Source organism: Schistocerca nitens, chromosome 6 (assembly GCF_023898315.1).
Source record: "Schistocerca nitens isolate TAMUIC-IGC-003100 chromosome 6, iqSchNite1.1, whole genome shotgun sequence".
In the NCBI taxonomy this organism is placed as follows: Eukaryota; Metazoa; Arthropoda; class Insecta; order Orthoptera; family Acrididae; genus Schistocerca; species Schistocerca nitens.
This window is the reverse complement of record NC_064619.1, coordinates 184,106,376-184,134,371: the sequence shown is the minus strand read 5'-3', so window position 1 is coordinate 184,134,371 and position 27,996 is coordinate 184,106,376. Positions and strand designations below refer to the sequence as shown.

At 42.2% G+C, this 27,996-nt stretch overlaps 1 protein-coding gene across 1 annotated transcript in view; it reads left to right on the top strand.

The window, feature by feature from the left end:
- Positions 1 to 16,302, top strand: part of LOC126263707 (uncharacterized) — a 37,612-nt gene extending 21,310 nt beyond the window's left edge. The window contains exons 2-3 of the mRNA XM_049960849.1: positions 13,121 to 13,323; positions 16,001 to 16,302. Coding sequence (XP_049816806.1) covers positions 13,202 to 13,323; positions 16,001 to 16,211 — 333 coding nt within the window. The 5' untranslated portion in view covers positions 13,121 to 13,201 and the 3' untranslated portion in view covers positions 16,212 to 16,302. The remainder of the gene's footprint in view (positions 1 to 13,120; positions 13,324 to 16,000) is intronic.
- The last annotated feature ends 11,694 nt before the right edge of the window (positions 16,303 to 27,996 follow it).

Sequence of the window (27,996 nt, the reverse complement as noted above, 5' to 3'; positions counted from 1 at the left end):
TAAAAATGGTTTCGTAATACGGGGGGTATCAAAACATGCAACACAGTTGGTGTTCTGTAATGCGTTTATAATTTTCAGGTGAATGAGAGCGGAAATAACACTACTGAATATGCAGTTCGAGCAAGCTACAGGGTCGCTCACATCATTGCGACGAGTAGCAAGCCGTTTTCGGTGGGACCACTCGTAAAATCGTGCATGGTAGCAGTTGCAGAATGTTTTTTTCTAAGGGAGGTGGAGGCAATTGAAGGGTTTGCCTTTCGAAGCAAACAATGTCTCATCGAATCGTGGACATGGCAGCGGATTTAGAGACACAGTTCAGAAAAAAGGCGGAGAGCTTTGTTGCATTTTCGCTAGCGCTTGACGAAAGCACCGACGTATCGGAATGTGCTCAGCTTGCAATCTTTGTGCGTGGTGTCGACCTGGAGCTGCAAGTAACTGAAGAACTTGGATGTGGTACCGCTCGATTACACCGCAACAGAACGTGACATTTTTGAAGCTGTTTGTGAATCAGTGGACAATATGAATTTGCCGTGGGATTAGCTCCATTCTGTAGCGACAGTCGGTGCACCAGAAAGGATCGGGCGTCAGCAAGGTTTTGCTTCTCGTTTGAAAAATAACCTCAGGAACGAATTCTGGAAAGACATTTTGACTCTTCATTGTTTTATTCACCAAGAGGCACTGTGTGCTGAAACAGTAGAGCTAGGTGGCGTAATGAAAGATGTGAAGTGCGTGAATTTTGTGCGGCGTCACGGTATGTATCATCGCCAATTCAAAGGATTCCTGAAATATATGGAAGCGGAGTATGGTGATATAACTTACCGCACTACAGTTCGTTCACTGAGTCGGTGAAAAGTTCTTGATGTTTTCTTTGCCATTCGTGAGGAAATATCCCCTTTTCTCGAAATGAAAGGGGAAGAAATGCGTTGTCTGAAAGATATAAAATGGATATCAGATCTGGCGTTCCTAGCTGACATAACTATGCATCTGAATAATTTAAATCTGTCATGGCAGGGCAAAAGGCAAATAATCGTTGACATGCACGACCAGATCAAAGCGTTCATGGAAAAGTTAAGTTTATTTGAGAGGCAGATGAGTAATGGACATTTAACGTTCTTCAATCGTCTTGCTTCTATAAAACAACCTGAAGGTACTACTTTCGGGGATTATCAAGCAAAGTTAAAGTAGCTCATTACGTCGTTTGAAACACGATCCCGAGACCTCACTAGTTTGGAAATGGAACTTAAGGTGTTCAGCACTCCTTTTTCAGTTTCCCCCGATGACTTGTCATCGTCACTTCAATTGGAGATTATTGATTTGCAAAATTCAACTTTGTTGAAAGAGAAGTACTACAACACGTTGGATTTGTCACGATGGTATCGTTCATTACAGCAAAAAACATTTCCCAAGCTTCACAACAATGCCGCTCACATCGTGTGCATGTTTGGGTCTACGTATTGTTGGGAGCAGCTTTTCTCAGCAATGAAAAGAGTAAAAAGTAAGGAACGATCGTTTCTTCAGGATGCTACAATGAAGGCCGTCCTCCGCATTAACGCTGCAAACACTTTGACGCCTGATACTTCCGATCTTGTAATGAAAAGAAAATGTCAAGCTACAGAGGCCCAATAAATTTAGTATGCAATTTCTTGTAAAACAGTTGTTTTTTATTTATTTCCTGAACATCGTATTTTCTGGTGTAGCATGTCAGCACGTCTTAAGGGACGCGTGCCGGAGTGCCGGCCCACTTGACTGGTCACAACGAGCGACACGGCTCCCTGGAGCAGGGAGCGCTCCGCGGCTCACAACGGAGCCGAGCTGGAACAGCCTGGGCTAGAGCTTTGAAATTTATTCTCAGTTAAATTCAAATTGTAATCAGCCTGCCTTAAATGTAACGACTTTCAAATAGGAAGCAAAACAGTTTAAAGTTAATTTCTCTGCTCATATTGTCGAGTGAAGGCCGCAAGTAATCAACGTTTCTAACTTTAACGTAATGGTTGCCTGTGCGCCATTACGACAGACGAAAGACAGATGGCCAAAAGAATCTCCGCATCAGTTTTCTTATATTATTATCCTCTTCATTAACTCACATGATGGGAAATGAAATTAAGGAACACACAACTACGTGTGAAAACTCTTACGTACTATCGACCTCCACAAGAAAAGTACGTAGCTTTTCGCTTCCAGAACAGGAAAAAAAAAAGAATAAAGACCACTGTTCTTTAGCATCAGAGACCTAGTTCAGTGTCGCAGAACGGGCTACTACAATACATAGATAACACATAATAACATTTATTTTTCCGTACACTATTTTAACTAAATTTCAGCGTTCAATCAATTTCTGCAATTTCAAGGTTATTTGTTACTTTGGGTAATCGACGTTTTTCTTTCTCTTTAGTTCTTACACTTTGTTCATGGGACGGACTATTGAAAGAATTTTTCCAATTCGTGTACACTGATTGGCCTTGTTGTTCCTGACATTGCAAAGTTTGCACTGGCTCAAGATACTACCATGGCCATAAGTTCGTATTCCAAAGTTATTGTATGTCGATTCCTCACAGTAAAAAAAAAAAGGTTCAAATGGCTCTTAGCACTACGGGACTTAACATCTGTCATCAGTGCCCTAGACTTAGAACTACTTAAACCTAAGTAACCTAAGGACATCACACACATCCATGCCCTAGGCAGGATTCGAACCTGCGACCGTAGCATCAGCGCGTTTCCGGACTGAAACGCCTAGAACGGCTCGGCCACAGCGGCCGGCTCCTCTCAGTATTTCACTTTGTGTGCATCCTTTTAATCACCCTCTATAGCGTCACTTGAGTCTCAATTGGCCTGCAACATACCTGCTGCGATTCTAGTGGTTCACAACCGGCCGGCTATCCCAGCAGTGCACATACAGTCCCACGGTATAATCACGCATTACTACTGCAATGTCCTCAGCTCGTGGTCTTGCGGTAGCGTTCGCTCTTCCCGCGCACGGGGTCCCGGGTTCGATTCCCAGCGGTTCAGATGACTAAGTGTTGTTGTGTCGTCTTCATCATCATCATCATTCATTCCCATTACGGTCGGAGGAAGGCAATGGCAAACCACCTGCGCTAGAACCTTGCCTAGTCGGCGGTGCGGGTCTCCCGCATCGTCCCCTACGCTCCTCGGAGTATGGGACCTCATCATCATCACTACTACAAAACAGCTTTACTATTACTGCTAATCAAATACCCATGCAAAGCTTTCGCATGCACTTACTGTACATACTATACATGCTATGCATACTCTACATACTATGAAGTACGTCAATTACAGAGTAAAAGCATATGAAGCAAAGGCATTATCCATATTAGCGCCATACAGAACTACATATTACAATTTACCCTTATTCATACATGGAAGTCAGGAATTTACACATAGTAAGCTATTCATAACACAACTTAGATACAATGTGGCGAGTGATTAAAACCTATATGCTGGGCTTTACCTGTCTGGGCACTACGGTCTTAGGTATTGTAAACGCTAAAAAAGTACTAACGTGCTATAAAAGGCTCTCACCATCTATACACTCATTATAGTCCGACTATGAAAACTTGCATAGGCACATGAAATTAAGGGAGGCCAGGTCAGAAAAGTTTTTAGCAGAACTCTGTAGGTGGTTTTCCGAGTATAACAGATACACAACACCAATCATAGTTTGTGAACAGGCCGCACAGGATCTCTAGAGCACCGCATCAAATATGTGAAAGAAATTCTAACTGGTCATTCAACAATTCGCATGGAAACCTCTTTCTGTTTTTGTAAATTTCGATGTTTTCCAAAACGTTGAGTTTGCTTCCTTTAGGTGCTTTATGCAAGACTTTCATACCTTATTGCATATCAGTAATTTTATGGTTAGAGTCCCGCAGATGGTCACCCAAAGCGGACTTACTGTGTGCACTCGTGTGCTCACGAACGTTCGTAAAAAACGATCACCCCCTTTGCCCCACATAAAAGCCTTGACACCCGCCACATTGCAAGCTGTATACCCCCGTGTTTCTAAATTTATCGGTGCTGTCTTCAATCGTATGCCTAAGCTTCGAGCGCAAACTATTTTTCGTGCTAAATGCCAGGACCACGCCGGACTTACGAAACTGTCGGTCTGTCTTGTCAGAAAACGGGCCTTGATATGTCATTGGAACATACTTTTTACCCCTACTATTGTTAGGTGTCCATTCCTTCTTATCCCTGCTTTTTTAAAATTTTTGTAAGCAACCTGTCCACCATGGCCGCATCATAACCATTGCTACTGGCTATAAGTTTTAGAACATCTATCTCTTGCCTAACGCTGCTCCGTTGCAACGGCAACTTTAAGAGCCCATGTATCATTGAACAAAAATAGGACTTTTTATACTTAGATGGATGGTTGGATTGCGCATGAATAACAAGGTTGTAGCTACTGGTTTCCTGTAAATTCTAAACGTATGACGGCCGGCTGCATTACTAATAGTGAGGTCAAAGTTGTTAATACTATTATTACTTTCAACTTCTACTGTAAATATGGTCTGCTTATGCATAGCATTCAGCGCATTTAAATAATCATTGAAGTCTTTTCTATCACCTATCACGAGGGCTATAATGTCATCTACATATCTCTCATAATAAACCGTTTTCTCTCTTAGCGCTATATTATCCCTGAATAACTTACTTTCCAGGCTGTTTATAAATATATCGGCCAGCGTAGTAGTTAGGCAAGTGCCCATTGCTAAGCCGTCACGCTGACTGTAATACTTGTTATTAAACTGAAAGCAGTTAAATGATAGTGACGTTTCTATTTGATCGACAAATTCCACAAGTTCGGCCTGGCTCAGCTTACAATGCTTTATGAAATTATTCTTAACCACTTAAAAACACCCTTTAATTGGAATATTAGTATACAATTTTTTTATATCAAAACATACCAGTACCTCTGGTACTGCTACATCCGTAAGGAAACTTGCCAACTCATAACTATTCTTTAAACTGTAAGAGGTTTCAAACACATATAGGTCTTTCAACTTATTATTAAGATATTTGTTCAACTTGGCATTAGGAGCTTTCCTTCCATCCACAATCGGGCTAATGCTTTTTTCTACTTTGTGAGTCTTAACCTGGGGCCTAAAGTTACGTAATTCGACTGCCATCATTTTTAAATCACGCCTAGTTTTATCATCCAGCAAAAAATGTGACCGATCTATTGCTTTCCTAACTTCCGTATTAAACTTATTAATTGGATTCTTAGTCATTTGCCTGATGTTGTTTTCGCGAAAAAAATGCTCTGTTTTGGAAACATAGCTTCCCGAATGATGACTGTGGCCTTAGACTTATCTGCTGGGACCGCAATAGCGCGATTTTCTACCAATTTTTGATTTGTACAATTTAATGTATTACATTCTTTACTTACTTGAGTCCGGAATTTCGTACTATCTTCCAATATCTTAGCTACCTTGGTAGCTGTGGCCATTACTTCATTCTCTTTAAAACGTGCTACTTGTAACGCTATTTTCGTTTGAGCAACGACTTCGCTAACTTGCTTAGAGCTACAATTTTGGGGAATACTGTATTGCAAAGCTTTGCTAAGCAACTCCACTTCTTGTTGACTAAAAACGATATCTGTTAAATTCACTACTCGTTCTGCAAATTTTGTATTAGGTATATTAGGTATTTAAGCGATATTGGCTTTTGAATTATTTATAAAATAAAAAGTAGTGATAGTTTGCTGTAAGCCTCTCTACAAAGCACGCCACGATTTAGCGTGAAGTTTCCTTTCATCCTTGGAATTTTGGTTACTGCATTGTTCGAGTTAACCTCTCCATAGAAAGTGAAAACATTGACATTCTGCGATAAGAAATGTACGACTTTTTCCGAGATTTACATCCATTGACGTATAGTGGTTGCAGTTGGTGGATAACAGAAAGTCGTCTCCGTGTGTCTCTAAAGTCTTTTTTGTTAATTTTTTGAATATTTAGAGACCTATAACTCAGTATTTTAAAACTGATTTTACATTTTACAGTTTTCATCACGCAATAACTAAAACATTTGCATTACGCAAGCGAATATTGTATTCAGCAAAGAAAAGTCGAAGTTATAATAACGAATTAAAAAGAAAATTAAGCAAAATAGAAACATCAAATTAGTTGAAGAAAACGGACATGAAGGCTGTGGGAGAATCTGTTCATATCAATTAGGTATTTCGGCGCCATTTCCTTGTCGCTGGGTTTTACGGCTCCTAGCCGCAACAGAAAACTCCATTAGTTATCTTAGTTTTCATTCATTGCGGGATTTACGTTGCCCGCAACCCCGTCACACAAAATACCTATCTGATGACCAAATTTTCCCGCGGTAGGTGTAGATGGCCCGGAGTAGAGAGACAATTAAGATACGAGACTAAGTTAGGGTAACGACTACTGCTATATATATGTGCCACAGGACGCTCTGTTTGGACATTAGCTTCTCAGTTCCGAATCGGTAGCGACTCTCACTAACCACCATGAAGGCGATCTTCGTAAGTACCAAGTACAAGTTTAGTAAATTTTAAGACAATATAAGATGTGATTTTGGTACTCTTTTGCAGCTTTGTTCAGTATCGTGTCCTGCTTGTTCCATTACAAATTCAGTACATGAGGTAAAAATACTCTTGTAAAATAGAAACGAGCAGATCGTGCAAGGACACCCGAAGCCTGTGGCTAGCCCCCCCCCCCCCCCCCTCCCCCGTCCCCGCAAAGCTCTCAGCAAAAGGAAAAAACAAAAGGAAAAAATATAGTGTAATCAGCTGTTTTTCTTTCAAGAAAATTATTTAAAAGTCGGTATTACTTGAGTTTTTGACAGGAGCAGAACTAGAACTTTGTATGTCGCCATTCGTCTTCCAAATCATTAGAATTACTCCATACTCTGACGGCTTGCTAAGTCCCCGCCTCCCCCCCCCCCCCCTCCCAAAAAAAAACTATTGCACGGGCGCTCTTGAGATTGAGTAAGGAATGGCGTCGTTCCTCGTAGTCCAAACCAAATAAATTCGAACAGCAGTAATCAGCAGGAAAGTTTTTCTGGTCCTCATTTGGGAGTTATCATCTTCGACCTGGTTTTCTTTCTGCAGGTGTGATAATCCACGGACCCCGCACTCCAAACACCACCTGTGATAATCACAAACCTGAGGTCTGAGTTACTTTCGCATACACTATGCTCACTAAGTCTTTCCCCAAGCGATTTCCGTGTGATTTGGACTACTCGAAGAAGCATTTGGGTGGCAAATAGCTCTGTTCGAATGAAAAGGCACATCACGCAGTGCAAGAATGGTCGCATAGTTCTCACATGAAATCTTATTTGCCGGCCGGAGTGGCCGAGCGGTTATAGGCGCTACAGTCTGGAACCGCGCGACCACTACGGTCGCAGGTTCGAATCCTGCCTCGGGCATGGATGTGTGTGATGTCCTTAGGTTAGTTAGGTTTAAGTAGTTCTACGTCCTAGGGGACTGATGACATCAGAAGTTAAGTCCCGTAGTGCTCAGAGCCATTTTAACCCTTTTTTTTTTTAAATCTTATTTACCGGAATTCAGTTGCTTAGTAAGAGTTGCCGACGTTGCATTGGACGATGGAGAGATCATGGCGAAATGTGTTTTATCCTGCATGTGCACATGAAGTAATATAGTTTTAGCATTTACGGAATTCATGTTCGTTAGTTTGGACGTCAGCATATCATATGAATCATTGCAGGAAACTGCAGTTCGCTTAGAGTCAATTTTAGTCTTCCACAATCCTGTATATGCATCAATAATTTCAAAAGTTGCCATGCGAAAGTAGCCGGTAGTAACTGCGTGAAATAGGGATGCCAGTGGGTCAAAAGGGAAAAAAATGAGTAAGTGGCATGAAAAACTCTTTCAGTTAGCACCGTGTCACTGCCGTAGAAACTTGATCCTAGTAATACAAACAAGAATTATCGAGGAATATGTACTAGTTCGTATAGCCAAATATGTAGAGTGATAATATGGTAAACAAGGAGGGAGCCACCTCCACATAGGGTATTCACGCATAATTAACATCCCTTGCCCTGGTGCACAAAATGGTTTTCAGAAACAACGCACAAATCGTTAAGGTATGAAACCATACGACTACAGACACACGTTTCGGATGCACATTCTGTACGCCACATACCTTCTCTATCGTCTCTAACTCCAAGAAAAGACTGTGGATGTTTTGTTGTTAAGAGAGACTATTGCATTCGCAGAGATAATGACTGAAAAACAATATATGAACGTGTTTGTTGATGAAAACTTGTCTCCATGGCGTCGCTTGATAAAGCTGGTTGACAAACCAGTTGCGTTATTTACTGCCTCACTTATTTTCGTTTCTCGTTTCTCTTTGTTCCTTTGAGTCATTGTCGTACTACATTGCAGCAACGTCCTTATCGAATACGAGTTTTAAGTTCCACGTTTTACTATTGTTAGTCATTCTCACACCTGCTTCAGTGAGCGATCCCATAGACAATTCAACTTGCTGCATTCAATGATGCTATTATGGGGACCGATTGTGCTCAAAAAAGCAGCCCGTTGCTTGCTGTAATTCTAGCGTCTCCTGTTGTTTACTGCTACTTGTGGCGAGCGGAAGGCAAATTGTAATAGCATTAACAAGGTCAGATGGATATATCCGATCCAGCATAAGTGAACGGTAAAATGGACAGCATCACTGACGCCTATTTCAAAGTTTGACCATCGTATGCCTCTGGAATGTCAACAGGTTCCTAACCAGAGGTTACAGGAGTGGTGAGAGATCAGAACACTTTCTGGATTGTGGGATTTGAAGCTGAAGAAACAGTTACAGTGTCACAGGAATGCATAGAGTAAAGAAAACAACTTTAGATATTCAGTGTACGTGGAAAGTGTTCCTTGATCCCCACGGTTGTTAATGGAAAATTTTTGGAATTATTTTTGTTTGGATTATGGCGCTTAAAGACTAGTTATTTACATTCAGTACCATCTATGCAAAATCGTTTAACTATCCTGCGCATTTTAAGCTCTACCTGCACTCGGAACAAGCTGTGACCTTCGTATAATTTACTGTAATGTGCAAGCGACTTTAATAGTCATTCTAATAATAAAACTATACTGTCCTTTTATATATTACAACCAGCACACTGTAAAGTTTTGTTGTACGTTGAATTTAATTCTCTTTTAGAACATTGTTGGTTTGTTACGTGAATATTTTTACTTAGATTCATTTAGAAAAAGTTGTCTGTCTGGTTTGTCTTTGAAACCAGTAACTTCTCTGGCGTACGTCACATATTTTAATTGAAGTTAAAAAGTGGTACAACCATGATAACATCACAATACTTGGAATGATAAAACTATAAATATTTTAAGATTTTTTAATATATAAACAGTTTCGAAGCCAGTGGATGAAAATCAAGAATTTTATACGGTAATATTTAGACACTTTTGAACCAAGCAAAAACTATCGCTCTTGCATTCATTAAATGTGATGGAAAAAACCCGCTGCAGTTCAGTACCCATTTTCGAAAGTCCTCAAAAAGCAAAGCGCGCTTCTACACAGATTTAACCGAAGCCAGCGCCTCATTGGTAAACACAAGTTGAATGAAGCAAAACTGAACTTATAGAGAGCAATACAAGAAACTTTTATGAAATCCTAAAGAAAAATTCTGTCTAGAAAATCTGCTGCTATGTTAGGCGATTAGAGCCCTTGATCATACAGATTTCTTTCAGTTTCGATACTATCCATAAAACAATCGCTACTTTGTTTTGTATTCATCTTATTATTAGGTAAAGTATGTCGCCGCACGGCATCAGGCGACTATTACACTTAAATTCTATTAGTTTAGTGATGATACATTCTGTGGGATGGTGCTAATATTTTGCTCCAGGTATTTGAGACACGTTGGTTGCCTACTGAATGAAGGATGAAGAATTACTGGCTATTGCAATACTAAATTTGTAAAATAAAATACATGGCGACTTTGATTTTCGTTTTTTTCTGCGACACTTGTTACTTACCTGTTATTAGTGCTGCATGCTGTTGTTGAAGTCCTGAAGTTTTCCCTATAGAGCTTCAGGAGTAGTTTAAAGCGAAAGAAATTACATCAAACTAGTTGTAGGCAGGACAGATACCAGGATGAAATTGACAGACGGAATCCAAAGAAAATGTTCATTATTTTCCGAGGAGGTAGGGGAGTTGGGTTGTTTGGGTAAAGAGACCAAACAGCGAGGTCATCGGTCTCATCGGTTTAGGGAAGGACTGGGAAGGAAGTCGGCCGTGCCCTTACAAAGGAACCATCCCGGCATTTGCCTGGAGCGATTTAGGGAAATCACGGAAAACCTAAATCAGGATGGCCGGACGCGGGATTGAACCGTCGTCCTCCCGAATGCGAGTCCAGTGTGCTAACCACTGCGCCACCTCGCTCGGTCCGAGGAGGTAGGTTAAAACAGAATAGTTCAACCGATTGTTGGAAACTGCTCGTCAGTGTAGGAGACTCACGAGCTACGATTGCTACAGAAGATAGAGAAAATTCAAATAAGAGACAAGTGTCTCAGAGGTTTCATCGATCTCTATTGGCAGATGGTATCGGAGAAGCATTGTGCGCTACCGAGAGATTTACTGTTAAGACTCAGAAAAAGCAAGTTCCAAGAAGAATCAAGCAGTATATTAATACCTGCCACACATATCTCGCGAAATAACTGAGACGAGAAAATCAGATAAATTCGATGCCTTACCATCGGCCACAGACAGCCATTCTTCCCGCTCATGATTCATGCAGGCACGAGGCGTCTGCCTGTGTCGTCTTCACAAATTTTATATCCACCATTTCCTTCGTCGCCCTCTGTCTTTTCTTTCCAATCTTCGTTCATGACTTCCTGCGGCAGCCTTTCATACCTCACTCCGTTCACATCTGCTTCCCAGTACCTCTGAATTCAATAATCTTCTCATTAACAGAACACACTTTCGACTCATTATGAATGTTTTAAAATCCGATTAGTTTCCTTCTTAAGCCGTCCTTCAGTCCCCTCAAGAACATCACTTCTGCTGCTTGTATTTTGTTGTCGTCTGTCTTTTTATTTATCTGCCTCTTGATTCCCTGTAACATTGTCGTCATAGTTTTATAACATTTGATTTTTTTATACTTTTAGAGCTTTATAGTTAACTTCTTTTATTTAGTGTTTTGGCCTTTGGCATACACCATACAGCCAGTTCATATTTACAAGAAATATACAGGCGTTGACTGAAAATTGGTGTTAGAATATTTGTTAGTTTGCACGCACACCAGAGGTTGTAGAAAGAACACGCATAGTTACAAACCACTAATTGTAGAACACTTTTATGCAGTAAGTTCTCATTGAAATGGTGGTGTAGACGTCGATACCTGGTAATCGTGAATCTGTACATCACAGCAGCTGAGAAGAGTGCTCCACCTACCATCTTCAAAATGGTTCAAATGGCTCTGAGCACTATGGGACTCAACTGCTGAGGTCATAAGTCCCCTAGAACTTAGAACTACTTAAACCTAACTAACCTAAGGACAACACACACATCCATGCCCGAGGCAGGATTCGAACCTGCGACCGTAGCGGTCGCGCGGTTCCAGACTGTAGCGCCAGAACCGCTCGGCCACCAGCGGCCGGCAAGGTGCACAAGTTCTTGTAAAAGGATTGTAGTACTTCACAGAAAAAGCTGTTGCGTCATTTTCCTCTCCTCAACAGCGGAAGGGTATCTCTACGATGTGCAGCCTATTAAGATGTTTGCGGGAACATCCGTCATTGAACCTGAGTCTGCCTGTTAGAAAGGCGAGTTTCCTAAGCACTGAATTTATGAGACTTCGTGGAACAGGAGACCGCCAGATGGACTATTACGTCCTTCTTACCTTTGTGCCTTGTTGTTTCCTCCCAATTTCGTTGCCGGGCTTCTGTCATGCGTCTGCATACTATAGGACATACGGATAATCCGTAGTTGTTAGATCACATGGTGTGACCTGCCGAGGCAGCTTCTTTGGCTAATCGGTCATAGCTTCATTGCCAGTGATTCCACTGTGTGATTTCACCTGAGCGAAATTAATGGGCTTGCTTCCTTCATGCATTGATTCCAACATTTTGATAATCCTGTAGGTCTATACAATAGAGTTTTCACTCAAACGGGTGCTAAAAAGGTACTGTTACAGCAAATAAAGGGTCACTAAATTGAGTAGGAAATACGATGCTGTCATCCGCGAGCAGAAACGAAGTGTTTCTAGTGTCGCGGTCACATTACTTGCCTCTGTTGGTTATTTGAGCAACCCAGACTTCTGCAAACATGGTATGCAGTCACGCTTCCGACATAGTAATTGGTTTTGGAGCCATATGCATAGATATGTATTACCTCTTAATACTGTCTTAAAAATTGCCCCAAAGTTAACTTACATGTTCTGTTTATTGTTCCACATATTGCTTTACATTTGTGCAACATAACATCTGCATCATTAGCATGCTCATAGATCATTATGCTATCCTTGGTATTTAAAATGTGATGTATGAACAAGCATTTTGTTGTTAATTACTACCAGTGACTGTACTGGGTATTTGTCAAAAATGTCATAAATTTTGCTTTATGTAAGGTGATTTTAAGATTGAATTCGTGCATATTTGGTTTAGCCAATGCACTACTAGTTTAAGGTCATCTGTACTACCTCGTATCACCACAAATAGTATTATCAATATCTGCACCCATTTATCCTCAGTTGCCTCTTCAATTATGCTTTATCATATACATAATAAAAAATCATGTGGATACATTAAAAGGGCACAAAAATGACGTGTAAAAAACACAACAATTTAGTAGTAAATATTTAGACAATAAAAGGAGAAGCGAAGAATCACTACAGATCTGTTGTCAAAATACGCGTGATTAAATAATTTTCTTGTATGTTATAGTCCACTAAATATTCCTGGCACGAATAGGTGAAATATGTTTGGTACAAACAAATGAAACATCCAGTTTCAAAAGATGGAGTTATTACTTACGTATATGATAAAGCATAATGCAGATCAGCAGTAGGCGAAGAACCCTCCTGTACATATGTTAAGGTGCCTTCCAGATTGTTGCTGTAGGTGTACAAAGATAACCATGAGGTTGCGTCATGTTGACAGCTGTTGGTTGTCTTGGTGGGTGCGGCCGTTGCGGAGGAAGCAGTGAAGGTGGAGGAGAAGCCCGTCACAGTGGTGGCCAAAATGGAGGACAAGATGGCGCCTGTGGTGGCAAAGGTGGAGGGGGAAGGGGTGGAGCTCGGCTCCAGGACAGGCGCAGTCGACATCGGTGAGAGGAGCGCCGTCCCAGCAGCTCCCATTTACCCGTGAGTACCAGTCCACTCATCCGTCACTGCACTTCACAGAGTAACTTCCTAAGCTCTACTACAGCGACCACAATCAGAATGAAAACTTATCTCTACCTTGACCCAACCGTTAGCAGATAGAGTAAGGGAGATTCCATTCCTGTGACAACATCTTTTATATCTTCTCACTGTTTCTTACGTGACAGAACTTAAGGAATGGATGAAATATTTGCGTCACTTTACAGCTGTTTTTCTTATTTGGCTATGATGAGGAAGTTGCTTTGTGACAAAGGTGCACTTCATACACCAGTACATTAAATCACTTGACAACAAAATGTAGGTTACACTACAAGAAGATATGTGAGTGCTGGTGGGAGAGGTGGGTATCTGAATAGATAATTTCTCCAGGATAGCCATTCCAGCTAAACAGGAATGGCTAGAGGACAAATATAAGAATGTAAGACAGATGCCAAGTACAAGAAAATTAGAGATCTTTGGAGAGAAAAATACCATCTGTACGAATATCAACAGCTTAGTTGGGAAACCAGTCCTAAGCAAAAAAGGGAAAGTAGAAAGGTGGAAGGAGTCTATAGAGGGCCTATACAAGGGTGATGTACTTGAGGGCAATATTATGGAAATGAAAGAAGACGTAAATGAAGATGAGATGGGAGATAAGATACTGCCTGAAGAACTTGACAGAGCACTGAAAGAAATAAGTCAAAACAAGGCTCCGTGAGTAGACAGTATTCCCCTAAAGCTACTGATAGCCTTGGGAGAGCCAGCCATGACAAAACTCTTCCATCTGGTGAGCAAGATCTATGAGACAGGTGAAATACCCACTTGCTTCAAGAAGAATGTAATAAGAAGCAGGTGCTGACAGGTGTGAAAATTACCGAACTATCAGTTCAATAACTCACAGATGGAAAATATTAACACGAATTCTTTACAGACGAATGGAAAAACTGGTAGAAGCCGACCTCATGAGATCAGTTCGAATTCTGTAGAAATGTAGTAACATGCAAGGCAATACTGACCATACGAAATAACTTAGAAGATAGGTTCAGGAAAGACAAACCTAGACTTAGAGAGAGCTTTTGACAACTTTCACTGGAATACTCTCTTTCAAATTCTGAAGGTGGCAGGGGTAAAATACAGGGAGCGAAAGGCTATTTACAGTTTGTACAGAAGCCATATGGCAGTTATAAGAGTCGAGGGGCATGAAAGGGAAGCAGTGCCCGGCAGAGGTTAGAGTCCCTCGGGCAAGGGTATGTGTGTTTGATCGTAGGATAATTTAGGTTAAGTAGTGTGTAAGCTTAGGGACTGATGACCTTAGCAGTTAAGTCCCATAAAATTTCACACACATTTGAACATTTGGGAAGCAGTGGTTGGGAAGGGAGTGAGACAGGGTTGTAGCGTATCCCAGATGTTATTCAATCTGTATATTGAGCAAGCAGAAAAGAAAACAAAAGAAAGATTTGGAGTAGGAATTAAAATCCAGGGAGAAGAAATAAAAACCTTGAGGTTTGCCGATGACATTGTAATTCCGTCAGAGACAGCAAAGGACTTGGAAGAACAGTTGAACGGAAAGGAGGATATAAGATGAACATCAACAAAAGCAAAACAAGGGTAGTGGAATTGTCGAATGAAATCAGATGATGCTAAAGGAAATAGATTAGGGAATGAGACACTTAAAGTAGTAGATGAGTTCTGGTATTTGGGCAGCAAAATAACTGATGATGGTCGAAGTAGAGAAGATATAAAATGTAGACTGTCAATGGCAAGGAAAGCGTTTCTGAAGAAGGGAAGTTTGTTAACATCGAGTAAAGATTTAACTGTCAGAAAATCTTTTCTGAAAGTAGTTGCATGGAATGTAGCCATACGTGGAAGTGAAACGTGGGCGATAAGCAGTTTAGACAGGAAGAGAACAGAAGCTTTTGAAATGTGGTGCCATAGAAGAATGCTGGAGATTGGATGGGTGGATCACATAACTAGTGGGGAGGTACTGAAAAGAACTGGGGAGAAGAAGAATTTGTGGCACAACTTGACTAGAAGTAGGGATCGGTTGGTAGGACTCGTTGTGAGGCTTCAAGGGATCACCAGTTTAGTATTGAGGGAAGCGTGGAGGTTAAGAATCGTAGGGGAAACCAACAGGTGAATACAGTAAGCAGTTTCAGAAGGATGTATGTTGTGGTAGGTACTCGGAGATGAAGAAACTTGCACAGGATAGAGTAGCATGGAGAGCTCATCAAACCAATCTTTGGACTGAAGACAACAACAACGCAGAGAAGGGTGTGGGCTACAGTGGTCTGGACATAACCTCCTATCTGGGCAGTGGGGCAGTGGGGAACTACTGGTCATTGGGCTCTAAAGTGGATGTGACTGACTCACTATGCTCTGATGGTTTGCAGATTTAAAAAACCATGCTGTGAGATGCCAGGGTGACAAGAATGACGGATTTGTGTTTATTTAGCTTCTGGGACAACGGTAACAAGAATCACGTAGGACATATGGGGCAGGAACTGATGTATTAATCGTGAACAGGTATCTCGTATTTGGATCGTTTGGTGGAGTACACAACAGAAGCTGAACTATAATGATGCAATACGGAAATGCTGCGAACTGTAGAAAGAAGATCGAAGGAACATATTTTTCGCCAATTCTGTATGTGTTTCAGACAAGAGATGTTTGTTATTTTCAGGACGCCGTACCCGTCCTACTACTGGCCGTACTACGTGCCCCTGGCAGCGCCGTCGCAGCTGGCCCGCTCGGACTCTACAGGAGCCGTGACTACAGTGCCCTACTACTACCCGTATGCCTACACGTATCCCTACTACACGTATCCGTACGCACCTGTAGTGGCGGCAGCACCCGTACCTACCCTTCGTGTGCTACCTGCCTGGAAAAAGTAAGGGACTGTGGCGGGCTATCAGCACCTGCAAACCTCAGCCAATTCCACGCGCATACAGTGTTGTGGTGCATCATAATTACATATGCATGTAATGCCACCTTCATCAAATGAATAATAACATTCTACTGAATAAAATAATTGCACCATTATGTAACATTTCCATGTAGAGAGCTGAGATATGATCTTATGTGCAAAATAAAACTTCAGTATATTTACAGAATTTTTATTGCAAAAATTTTTGTTTCAATATGCAAAATCTACTTCTGAACTTTTAAGCAACGACATTCCTATCCCCATAATTATTGTTGGAGTACCTTCTGTACTCCAGATACCTGGTTTATGGACATCAGATGCTACACAGCTATCTTCCTGTTGGTCTAAGGCGCTGCAGTCATGGACAGTGCGGCTGGTCCCGGCGGAAGTTCCAGTCATCCCTCGGGCATGGATGTGTGTGTTTGTCCTTAGGATAATTTAGGTTAAGTAGTGTGTAAGCTTAGGGACTGATGACCTTAGCAGGTAAGTCTCATAAGATTTCACACACATTTGAACATATCTTCCTGTTGTTCTACACTCGCTGCACTTTCAGGCGGCTCAATACTCCATAAATTTTAAGAACAGTCCGCCTTCTGCTGTTAAAACATTTTGGGATTCTGCAGAGGATGAAAAATACGTACGTTTCAAGCGAACTGTAAATGAAAAGTGATATTACTCTGAAGCGCCAAAAAAACAAAAAAAACGCATAGGCATGCGTACTCAAATACAAATGGTTCAAATGACTCTGGGCAGTACGGAACTTAACTGATGAGGTCATCAGTCCCCTAGAACTTAGAACTACTTGAACCTAACTAACCTAAGGACATCACACACATCCATGCTCGAGCCAGAATTCGAACCTGCGACCGTAGCGGTCGCGCGGTTCCAGACTGTAGCGCCTAGAACCGCTCGGCCACCCCGGCCGGCCTACTCAAATACAGATGTATGTAAACAATCGGAATACAGCGACGCGGTCGGCAACACCTATATAAGACAACAAGTGTCTGGTGCAGTTGTTAGATCGGTTACTGCTGCTACAATGGCAGGTTATCAAGATTTAAGTGAGTGTGAACGTGGTGTTAAAGCCGGCGCACAAGCGATGGGTCACAGCGTCTCCGAGGTAGTGATAAAGTGGATATTTTTTCCGTACGGCCATTTTACTAGTGTACCGTGAATATTAGGAATCCGGTAAAACATCAAATATCCGACATCACTGCGGCGGGGTAAAATCCTGAAAAAACGGGACCAACGACGATGAAGAGTATCGTTCAACGTGACAGAAGTGCAACCATCCCGCAAAGGGCTGCAGATTTCAATGCTGGGCCATCAGCAAGTGTCACCATACAAACCATTCAACGAAACATCATTGATATGGGCTTTCGAAGACGAAGGCCCACTCGTGTATCTTTGATGACTGCACGACGCAAGGCTTTACGCCTCTCCTAGGTAGGCCCTTCAACACTGACATTGGACTGTTGATGACTGGAAACATGTTGCCTGGCCGGACGAGTCTCGTTTCAAATTGTATGAGGGGATGGACTTGTACGGGTATGGAGACAACCTCATGAATACATGGACCCTGCATGTCAGCAGGCGACTGTTCAAGCTGGTAGAGCCTCTGTAATGGTGTGGGGCGTGTGCAGTTGGTGTGATATGGGACCCCTGATACGTCTAGATAGGACTCTGATATATGACACGTACGTAAACGTCCTGTCCGATCACCTGCATTCATTCATGTCAATTGTGCATTTCGGCGGACTCGGGATGTTCCAGAAGGACAGTGCAATACCACACACGCCCAGAATTGCTACTGAGTGGCTCCAGGAGCACTGTTCTGAGTTTAAACACTTCCGCTGTCCAGACATAAACATTAGTGAACATATTGCAACGTGCTGTTCAGAAGAGATCTCCAACCTCTCGTACTCTTACGGATTTATGGGCAGCCCTGCAAGATTCATAGTGTCAGTTCACTCCAGCACAACTTCAGACATCAGTCGATTCAATGCCACGTCGTGTTGTGGCACTTCTGCGTGCTCGCAGGTGCCCTACACGATATTAGACAGGTGGTCCAGTTTATTTGGTTCTTCAGTGTGTATACACTTGGTTCCTTGCGCTACAGGGAAACAGAAATTTTGAATATAATTTGGCAAACTTGTTGAACCAGAATTTATGCCTCAAAAGAATTTTATTTGGAATGATGACATTGTGATAGCTACAGAAAGGTTTTTTGCATTGTTACCGTATATAATGTTATGATTGTTCCTTGAAGAAGTACATTTAAAAATTTTATTATCCTCAATTTATCAATTGTAGAAAATAAAATTTTAACAGTCATGGTGAAATGTATTTCTTCGTGAAATTTAGTGCAACTGTGGCACCTTGCAAAAGTAGATTGACTCTGTGATTCTTCCCTCTCGTTTCATGCAACAAGAAAATGGCCGATTGCTTTCAAGAAAAGTGTTCATACTTACGTCACGTTACAACGGTAAAACTAACAGTGCCATCTCTCTACACCACGGACTGCTCGTATTCTCGAGGTCAGTTGTGTAAGGGGCAGGAATGTGTATACACTCCTGGAAATTGAAATAAGAACACCGTGAATTCATTGTCCCAGGAAGGGGAAACTTTATTGACACATTCCTGGGGTCAGATACATCACATGATCACACTGACAGAACCACAGGCACATAGACACAGGCAACAGAGCATGCACAATGTCGGCACTAGTACAGTGTATATCCACCTTTCGCAGCAATGCAGGCTGCTATTCTCCCATGGAGACGATCGTAGAGATGCTGGATGTAGTCCTGTGGAACGGCTTGCCATGCCATTTCCACCTGGCGCCTCAGTTGGACCAGCGTTCGTGCGGGACGTGCAGACCGCGTGAGACGACGCTTCATCCAGTCCCAAACATGCTCAATGGGGGACAGATCCGGAGATCTTGCTGGCCAGGGTAGTTGACTTACACCTTCTAGAGCACGTTGGGTGGCACGGGATACATGCGGACGTGCATTGTCCTGTTGGAACAGCAAGTTCCCTTGCCGGTCTAGGAATGGTAGAACGATGGGTTCGATGACGGTTTGGATGTACCGTGCACTATTCAGTGTCCCCTCGACGATCACCAGTGGTGTACGGCCCGTGTAGGAGATCGCTCCCCACACCATGATGCCGGGTGTTGGCCCTGTGTGCCTCGGTCGTATGCAGTCCTGATTGTGGCGCTCACCTGCACGGCGCCAAACACGCATACGACCATCATTGGCACCAAGGCAGAAGCGACTCTCATCGCTGAAGACGACACGTCTCCATTCGTCCCTCCATTCACGCCTGTCGCGACACCACTGGAGGCGGGCTGCACGATGTTGGGGCGTGAGCGGAAGACGGCCTAACGGTGTGCGGGACCGTAGCCCAGCTTCATGGAGACGGTTGCGAATGGTCCTCGCCGATACCCCAGGAGCAACAGTGTTCCTAATTTGCTGGGAAGTGGCGGTGCGGTCCCCTACGGCACTGCGTAGGATCCTACGGTCTTGGCGTGCATCCGTGCGTCGCTGCGGTCCGGTCCCAGGTCGACGGGCACGTGCACCTTCCGCCGACCACTGGCGACAACATCGATGTACTGTGGAGACCTCACGCCCCACGTGTTGAGCAATTCGGCGGTACGTCCACCCGGCCTCCCGCATGCCCACTATACGCCCTCGCTCAAAGTCCGTCAACTGCACATACGGTTCACGTCCACGCTGTCGCGGCATGCTACCAGTGTTAAAGACTGCGATGGAGCTCCGTATGCCACGGCAAACTGGCTGACACTGACGGCGGCGGTGCACAAATGCTGCGCAGCTAGCGCCATTCGACGGCCAACACCGCGGTTCCTGGTGTGTCCGCTGTGCCGTGCGTGTGATCATTGCTTGTACAGCCCTCTCGCAGTGTCTGGAGCAAGTATGGTGGGTCTGACACACCGGTGTCAATGTGTTCTTTTTTCCATTTCCAGGAGTGTAGTTTGAGGCAAATAAAAACGAGAATTTACTTAACAACATGTGAATGTCAGCAGTAGCCCATTTAAATCGTATCAGGTCGGTCGACAAAAATAATATCCAGTATTGGTGAAGAAACATCCGTGCCACACAGATCTTCATTATTAAGCTAAGATTTCAGTATATTATACCTTAATCATGTCATGGTCTCAAAAACCTTTAAGAAGATAAGGAAAATATTTAGTGGCCTAAAAAAATGCCCATCTATAGCAATCTGCATTTTTTTTCCGACGAGGGTATAGACGAAAGTCCGAGTGTGCCTAATTTGATGGATAGGGTCGCCGTACCAAAATTTATTTTTCCTCATTGCTTTGTTCTGATAAAAGATGACTTTTTTTCTTTTGCAATCCAATTCTCTGCTCGCGGAATTCATCCAGTTGCCCTAGAAATCTCGCATAGAATTCGGCAGGTTGTTTCACTCTTTGAAAGTTAATCAACAAGAAGAATGCATTTTGTATCTTATAAAACAATAGCCATAACCATTTAGACATTTAATCAGCTCGGCCTTTTATTTTTATTTTTTTTTACACCGGGTTCCATCCACGGCTTATATTGCTGTTTTATTTCTGATCTGACATAGTAGACCCTAGTCTCATCTACAGTAACAATTCGGTGCACAAAATCAGTTCAATTAAAAAAAAGTCGACACTGGTCCGAGCAATGCGGGTTCGCATTTTTTTTTTATTTTTTTTATTTTTTATTTTTATTTTTTTTTTTTTTGTCACCATTCCACAAACGTGGCACCCGTCTTGTACAAAGTTCTCACAATGCATTATTCTATGGAAGTCAGTCTCAGAGTTGACTGTGCCTCTAAGAAGCGTACTGACATGCTGAAGATACCTCTTTGCAACATCCGTCTGTTTGATCATGTCAATGCCTCTTACACCCAATTAGCATGGTTGCGATCAGATACGTTACGAGACTACCAAACGCTATGTTTACTTCGTTGGCACCTCAGTGCTCGTGCACCACAGTCCCTCACATCAGAGATCAAGTATTTGTCTTCTCATCATAATCAAAATACGAGATCTCACGTATTTAGTACTGTAGCTGTTCCCGCATTCACAAACTCCTTCACTCTTGTTGCTGTCCGTCTCTTGCACAAACTACCCTCCACTCTTTGCACAGTTAAGTGCCCGGCTGCTTTTAAGAAGAAGCTCAAGTACTTCCATTACCTTCATAACGTTTCCCAAAATATTAACGGATGTGGCCAGTTTTCACTCTGTCTTCATCTATTCATTTCTCAGTCACTCACGTCCTTTTTCCCTATCTCCATTGTGCTACATCGCGTTGCTATATCTCTCCTTCAATATTTACCCTCATGCACCCATCTTCTCCCGTTAATGCTTCTTCAGCTTCTCATTTCTCAGTCAGTTCGTCACTTCCTTTTTCCCTATCTCCACTGTGTTCTTCTGTGTTGCTCTCTCTCTCTCTCTCTCCCCCTTCTTCAGTCTTTCCCCTCATGCACCCACCTTCTACCATTAACTCTTATTCATCTTTCCATTTCTCAGTCAGTCACGTCACTTTCTTTTCCCCACTATCCATTTTGTTTCATCGCGTTGCTCTCTCTCTTTCCTTCTTCAATATTTCCCCCGACGCTAACATCTTCTCCCATTAACACTTCTTCATCTTTTCACTTCCCAGTCAGTCACGTCACTTTCTTTTCCTCTATTACCATTGAGTTTTTATCACACTGCGCTCTCGCTCTCTCTCTCTCTCTTTCCTCTATTTTTTCCTTCATGTCCTCTGTTATCTAGCCCTCATAGATTAAATCTACCTCCCTGTAATTTCTCTTTTGTTGCACTGTTCACAGACGAATGTAAACGGTGTTTTTTTCTGTACTATAGTAATTATTCAAGGTCTTATAATCTCGTATATAAGATTAACCTATAACATGGGAACTGTAATGAATGGAATGAAAATGTGTAGAATGCTTCGTCAGCAGGTTAAATAAAACAGTAAATAAATTACCCACATACTACTCTACCATGACATAATTGCACTTGGCTTCCCGTAGCCGTTATCGGAAACGCACGTTGACATTATCATCATCATCATCATCATCATTTAAGACTGATTATGCCTTTCAGCGTTCAGTCTGGAGCATAGTCCCCCTTATAAAATTCCTCCATGATCCCCTATTCAGTGCTAACATTGGTGCCTCTTCTGATGTTAAGCCTATTACTTCAAAATCATTCTTAACCGAATCCAGGTACCTTCTCCTTGGTCTGCCCCGACTTCTCCTACTCTCTACTGCTGAACCCACGAGTCTCTTGGGTAACCTTGCTTCTCCCATGCGTGTAAGATGACCCCACCATCTGAGCCTGTTCGCCCTGACTGCTACATCTATAGAGTTCATTCCCAGTTTTTCTTTGATTTCCTCATTGTGTACACCCTCCTGCCATTGTTCCCATCTACTAGTACCTGCAATCATCCTAGCTACTTTCATATCCGTAACCTCAGCCTTGTTGATAAGGTAACCTGAATCCACCCAGCTTTCACTCCCATACAACAAAGTTGGTAGAAAGATTGAACGGTGCACAGATAACTTAGTCTTGGTACTGACTTCCTTCTTGCAGAAGAGAGTAGATCGTAGCTGAGCGCTCACTGCATTAACTTTGCTACACCTCGCTTCCAGTTCTTTCACTATGTTGCCATCCTGTGAGAATAAGCACCCTAAGTACTTGAAACTGTCAACCTGTTCTAACTTTGTTCCTCCTATTTGGCACTCAATCCGTTTATATCTCTTTCCCACTGACATTACTTTCGTTTTGGAGATGCTAATCTTCATACCATAGTCCTTACATTTCTGATCTAGCTCTGAAATATTACTTTGCAAACTTTCAATCGAATCTGCCATCACAACTAAGTCATCCGCATATGCAAGACTGTTTATTTTGTGTTCACATGTCTTAATCTCACCCAGCCAGTCTATTGTTTTCAACATATGATCAATAAATAATATGAACAACAGTGGAGACAGGTTGCAGCCTTGTCATACCCCTGAAACTACTCTGAACCATGAACTCAATTTACCGTTAACTCTAACTGCTGCCTGACTGTCCATGTAAGGACCTTTAATTGCTTGCAAAAGTTTGCCTCCTATTCCATAATCTCGTAGAACAGACAATAACTTCCTCCTAGGAACCCGGTCATATGCCTTTGCTAGATCTATAAAGCATAGATACAGTTCCCTGTTCCACTCATAACACTTCTCCATTATTTGCCGTAAGCTAAAGATCTGGTCCTGACAACCTCTAAGAGGACTAAACCCACACTGATTTTAATCCAATTGACATTACAGTAAACAAAAACCACAACCATTTTTTCGACTGTCGCATACACTGTGGAAGTCCGAATAGCTTCAAGAGCAAGTTGTCTGGTCGTTAAAACAGCAGAGAACAATCTGATCGGCTTCAAGCGCACAGGTAAACACACGAGCCGACTGAAGCGTCCTCATTCCCGGGACCAATAACATTGTGATCGACTAATACGACTCGGCACAGTTTAGTGATTTGTGCGATAACGTCGTCTTTGACAGTTATTGGTTACATAGAACACCAGTTAGACAATTTTGCCTCTTTGTACTGTCTCATTTGGTTAGCTTTAAGTAATATGGAGGTGCTATCGCCTTAACGATCCTCCGCCGGTGCCTGGCAAGTAAAGAACAGTACGCTGACAGCGGCGTTGGCTTCGACATGCTGCAGAGATGATATTGCTGTTCTTCCAGTTTTTCTGTGACGCACGTGGGGGGTGTAATAAGGGGAAATGGCACTACGAGCATAACGCTGAACATAATATTTGGTCAAACGAAAATCCGCAACTGAGAACACATTTATAAAATAAAAATCCGCTTCAGTTGACAGTAATCTCTTAATTTATTCCACGACCAGTTTCGAAGAATAAAGCTTCATCTTCAGGTACCACCAAATAATTGTGGGAACATAAATGTGTGGCGGTCGGGCCAGTCATTCATGGAGGTCACAGTCGTGTGGAACAAATGCTTGGGACCAACCACAGCGCCCGCCTGTGCAGCACGACACGGAAGTGACTCAGCTCCTACGCTCCCATACATTTGTTAGGCATGGGTGCGACCACCATGACTGACTGGCCCGATCGCCACACATTTATATTCCAACAGTTATTTGGTGGCACCTGAAGATGAAGCTTTATCCTTTGAAACCGGTCGTGGAATAAATTAAGAAATTACTGGCAACTGAAGCGGATTTTTGTTCTGTAAATCAACGCAGTATGTTGCTTGAAAGCCAGATCCGCCATGTTAGATGCGCCAAAACATTAGCAGACTACTGTTTACGATTGCTTCTTGCTGTTAATTTCGACAGGCAGGAGCAGCTCTAAATAGAAAATATTACACAGCCTCAAGAAGACATATTCAAACTTCATGCTTATTTGATCCACGAATACGAAGCAAATCACCTCGTTAATGTAACTCTCTTTTTGTTATACGGTGCTAATAATCAAGAACAGTAGGATATTATGTGAAAAGGCTGCTTTCGCAATCCAGAAGTTTCCTTAATGAAAACTGGCGAAACTGATGTTCAGTCTATGTCCTCTTCTCGAAAATGCTGAGAACATATTTTGTTATGTTTGGTCGGTTTCCAATCTTTCCTTCTCGCCGCGCAGTCTAGGGGCCTTGTCACGGTTCGCGAGGTTCCTCCCCCCCCTTCTCCCCCGTCGGCGGATCGAGTCCTCCCTCGAGCATTGGTGTGTGTGTTGTCCTTAGCGTAAGTTAATTTAAGTTAGATTAAGTAGTGCGTAGGTCTAGGGACCGATGACCTCAGCATTTTGATCCCATAGAAGCTTACCACAAATTTCCTTTCTTTCTCACTGTGTTCACCCAGACAGCATTTCGAGTTGGTATGATGAGAAATCTAAAGTCAGATGACACAAATAAAACCAGTACAGTAAAAGTAAACCGCGCAAGCATAATTCCTGTATATATACATAAAAGAAAATAACACTTGAACGAGTCCACTTATGAATGAAATGTGATTCTTTTATGCATTAGACCAGGCGTACACAAACTTTCTATAACGGCATTCCACTTGACATTTTTAAGAATTTGGGCATACCACTATAACTTGTTCATCTTTTAACGAACCCTGGAGTAGTGGAGGGGGGAGGGGGGGGGGTACGGCAGATTGAGCGACTACAGGCGCTGAGGTTAGGAACGGTACGAAGTGAACAATTCTCGCTATGTTGCTCAGTGCTGACAACACACATTTGATTTTTACGTCGTGTCGATCAACAGCTATGTATGGTAGAAATGTGACATACACAAATAATAAAGTTTCGTGGGAGCACTTTTTTACAGAGTAATTCATGTTCACATATGGTACTTATTTCTAGTGAATAATATAAATTTTTTACCGTGTTGTTCGATAATGCAACTTTCGGTATTTCTTTGGCCGCTTTCTCCCCAAAAAGTGTTTGGACCATGTCTCTAGGCGCACGCAGTTATAGAGACTCATCAATTCAATGAGGATTTCCTTCTTTTGCAGTTCTAAAACTAGCCAGGTACGAGACTTTTATCCACTTATTACCAGAGTTAAAAAAATTTGCCATGCATTCGGATTCCTTTTACAAAACGCAGGTTTCCACTGAAAAAAAAAGTCAGTAGGTTTACCAACTAACTCAGAGTACTTAGAACTTTCATGTCATTGTAATAAAGTAGGCTTCATGCTTTGATTTGAAAGGGTTTGCAAGCATAAAACGCATTGCGGAACTGGATTATCACTGGTTTCTGTACCAGCCTTTACTGTAAAACCAAACTGTAAGTAGCTTACATCATACCGGCGGTTAGGTGTTTTTGTAGGTTTTTCTGCATCCTTGAAGGTAGAAGGAGCTTTTTGGCCTAAAAATAGCTTTATGTTTAACTTCAGATACAGTCACTTATAAGTCACACAATCAAGTTAAACTTCACATCACAATTATAATAATCAAGAATCAGTTCGTTGTGTTACGCACACTCTAGTTACAGAGGCGAGCTTCCTTAGTATCACGATGGTATTTAACGTAACGCCCAACAAAGCTACAATGACAATAAATTACTGCAATGTCACACACTGGTATACAGCTTAAGTTGGCAGCGGTTGCAAAGCGGGACAAAAACTTTCGAAAACCACCCATATAACCACATTTATTTAGAAAAAGGTAAATAAAAGTACACAGGTCTTTACACAGTGAACAAACACATTCATGGAACGGAATTAGGGTTGCCGTATCTAGCTGGGATCTCGTCGGGACACTCTGAGATGGGGGTGTAGAAATGAAGTAAAAAATTTATTTAATATAATTATTTTCCGTAAGCTATGATAAGAAAAGTTTATTAGACGGTAAACAGTCGACAACAACACTTTAGTCATCGAAGTACACATCCCTATAGACTTCAAGCCCTATATGCACACAGTAAACACTTCGAACCTTACTAACTTGCACTCGTTGCTGGTATTACGTTTCGAAAGAACGGCCTTATCAGATCGTCATTCAAATGGTCACTGCCTGATTCATCCCCGTGGCGCTCATTAAATAGTTCAGCTCCGTAGTCTGGTATTTTCTCGAATAATGGCGCTAGATCTAGAAGGAGCTTGCATCGTCGATCCAGGATACGCACAATGCAACGTCATCTGTGAGACGACCTTGTCAACATACGCTCGTTGACATAAATAAAACAGACTGAGGCTGCATTTACATGTTACGCTAGCAGATGGCGTTACTTCAGTACCCGACCCAAGCTCGTAACAGTATTTTGCAAAATTGGGAAAACATTGTGTCTTGTCAGGATGTCGGGACAAGAAGGTCCGCACCAGTGACGGTTTCGATATGTCAGGATGGGTGGCGACCCAATATGGAAGTCACTGACTAAAAATGTGTGCAGTAAAATATAATACTTATCGTTGAGATCCCTATGAACACAGTTAGTACTATCAAAATAAAAGTACCACAGTCCAACAACCCGATTAAAATGTCGACAACATCAAAACAAGATGAATCAGTCCCAGCCAAGGCAGCGCCGACTAATGAAGGGAGAGGTGAGGTGGATACAATCCGACCTTCCTGTGTCAAAAACAAACGTTCTGCACTGAATCCATTTTCTTTAACATTATGTAGATGCTACTTTTATCAGTCAGTTTTCTCGCTAGCACTACCATTTTACTTTATTAATAAAGTAACGTATGAGAAAAATTTTACTTATATCAATAAGTGTTTTGTTTACTTATGCTAGTGCCACCTGAAATGATCTTTCGTATCACCAGTAGTAGCAAACCACCGTATGGGGACCCCTGCTTTAGACTACAATAAGAATGATTAGTACACTCGTAAATGACGCAAGCTGGTATTTTTTATCAAATCGCTTCCATCAGAAGCTAACGTTTGGGGCAACTAACATGGCGGACATCAGCTTCAAGTTTGTGTCGTCATAACAGCTTTTCTAACTATAACTCTTTGAGGTGCAGCATCCCAGGTACCCAGAGCTCACCATAAATACGTTGGCTGGCGAGTATGTCGCAAGATTTGGAGCCTAAAACGAAAATGTTTATATATCGCCCATCCAATCTGACACTTATTTCCATTTTTCATCAAAATATTTTCTCGTAATATTCAAGTATAATTCATTGTGTTCTACACGGAAAGTAAGATCGTCGCATCAGCAGAGGTTGTTTGTTCTCGTGACACATGAACTATTGTGATATTTCTGGCTTT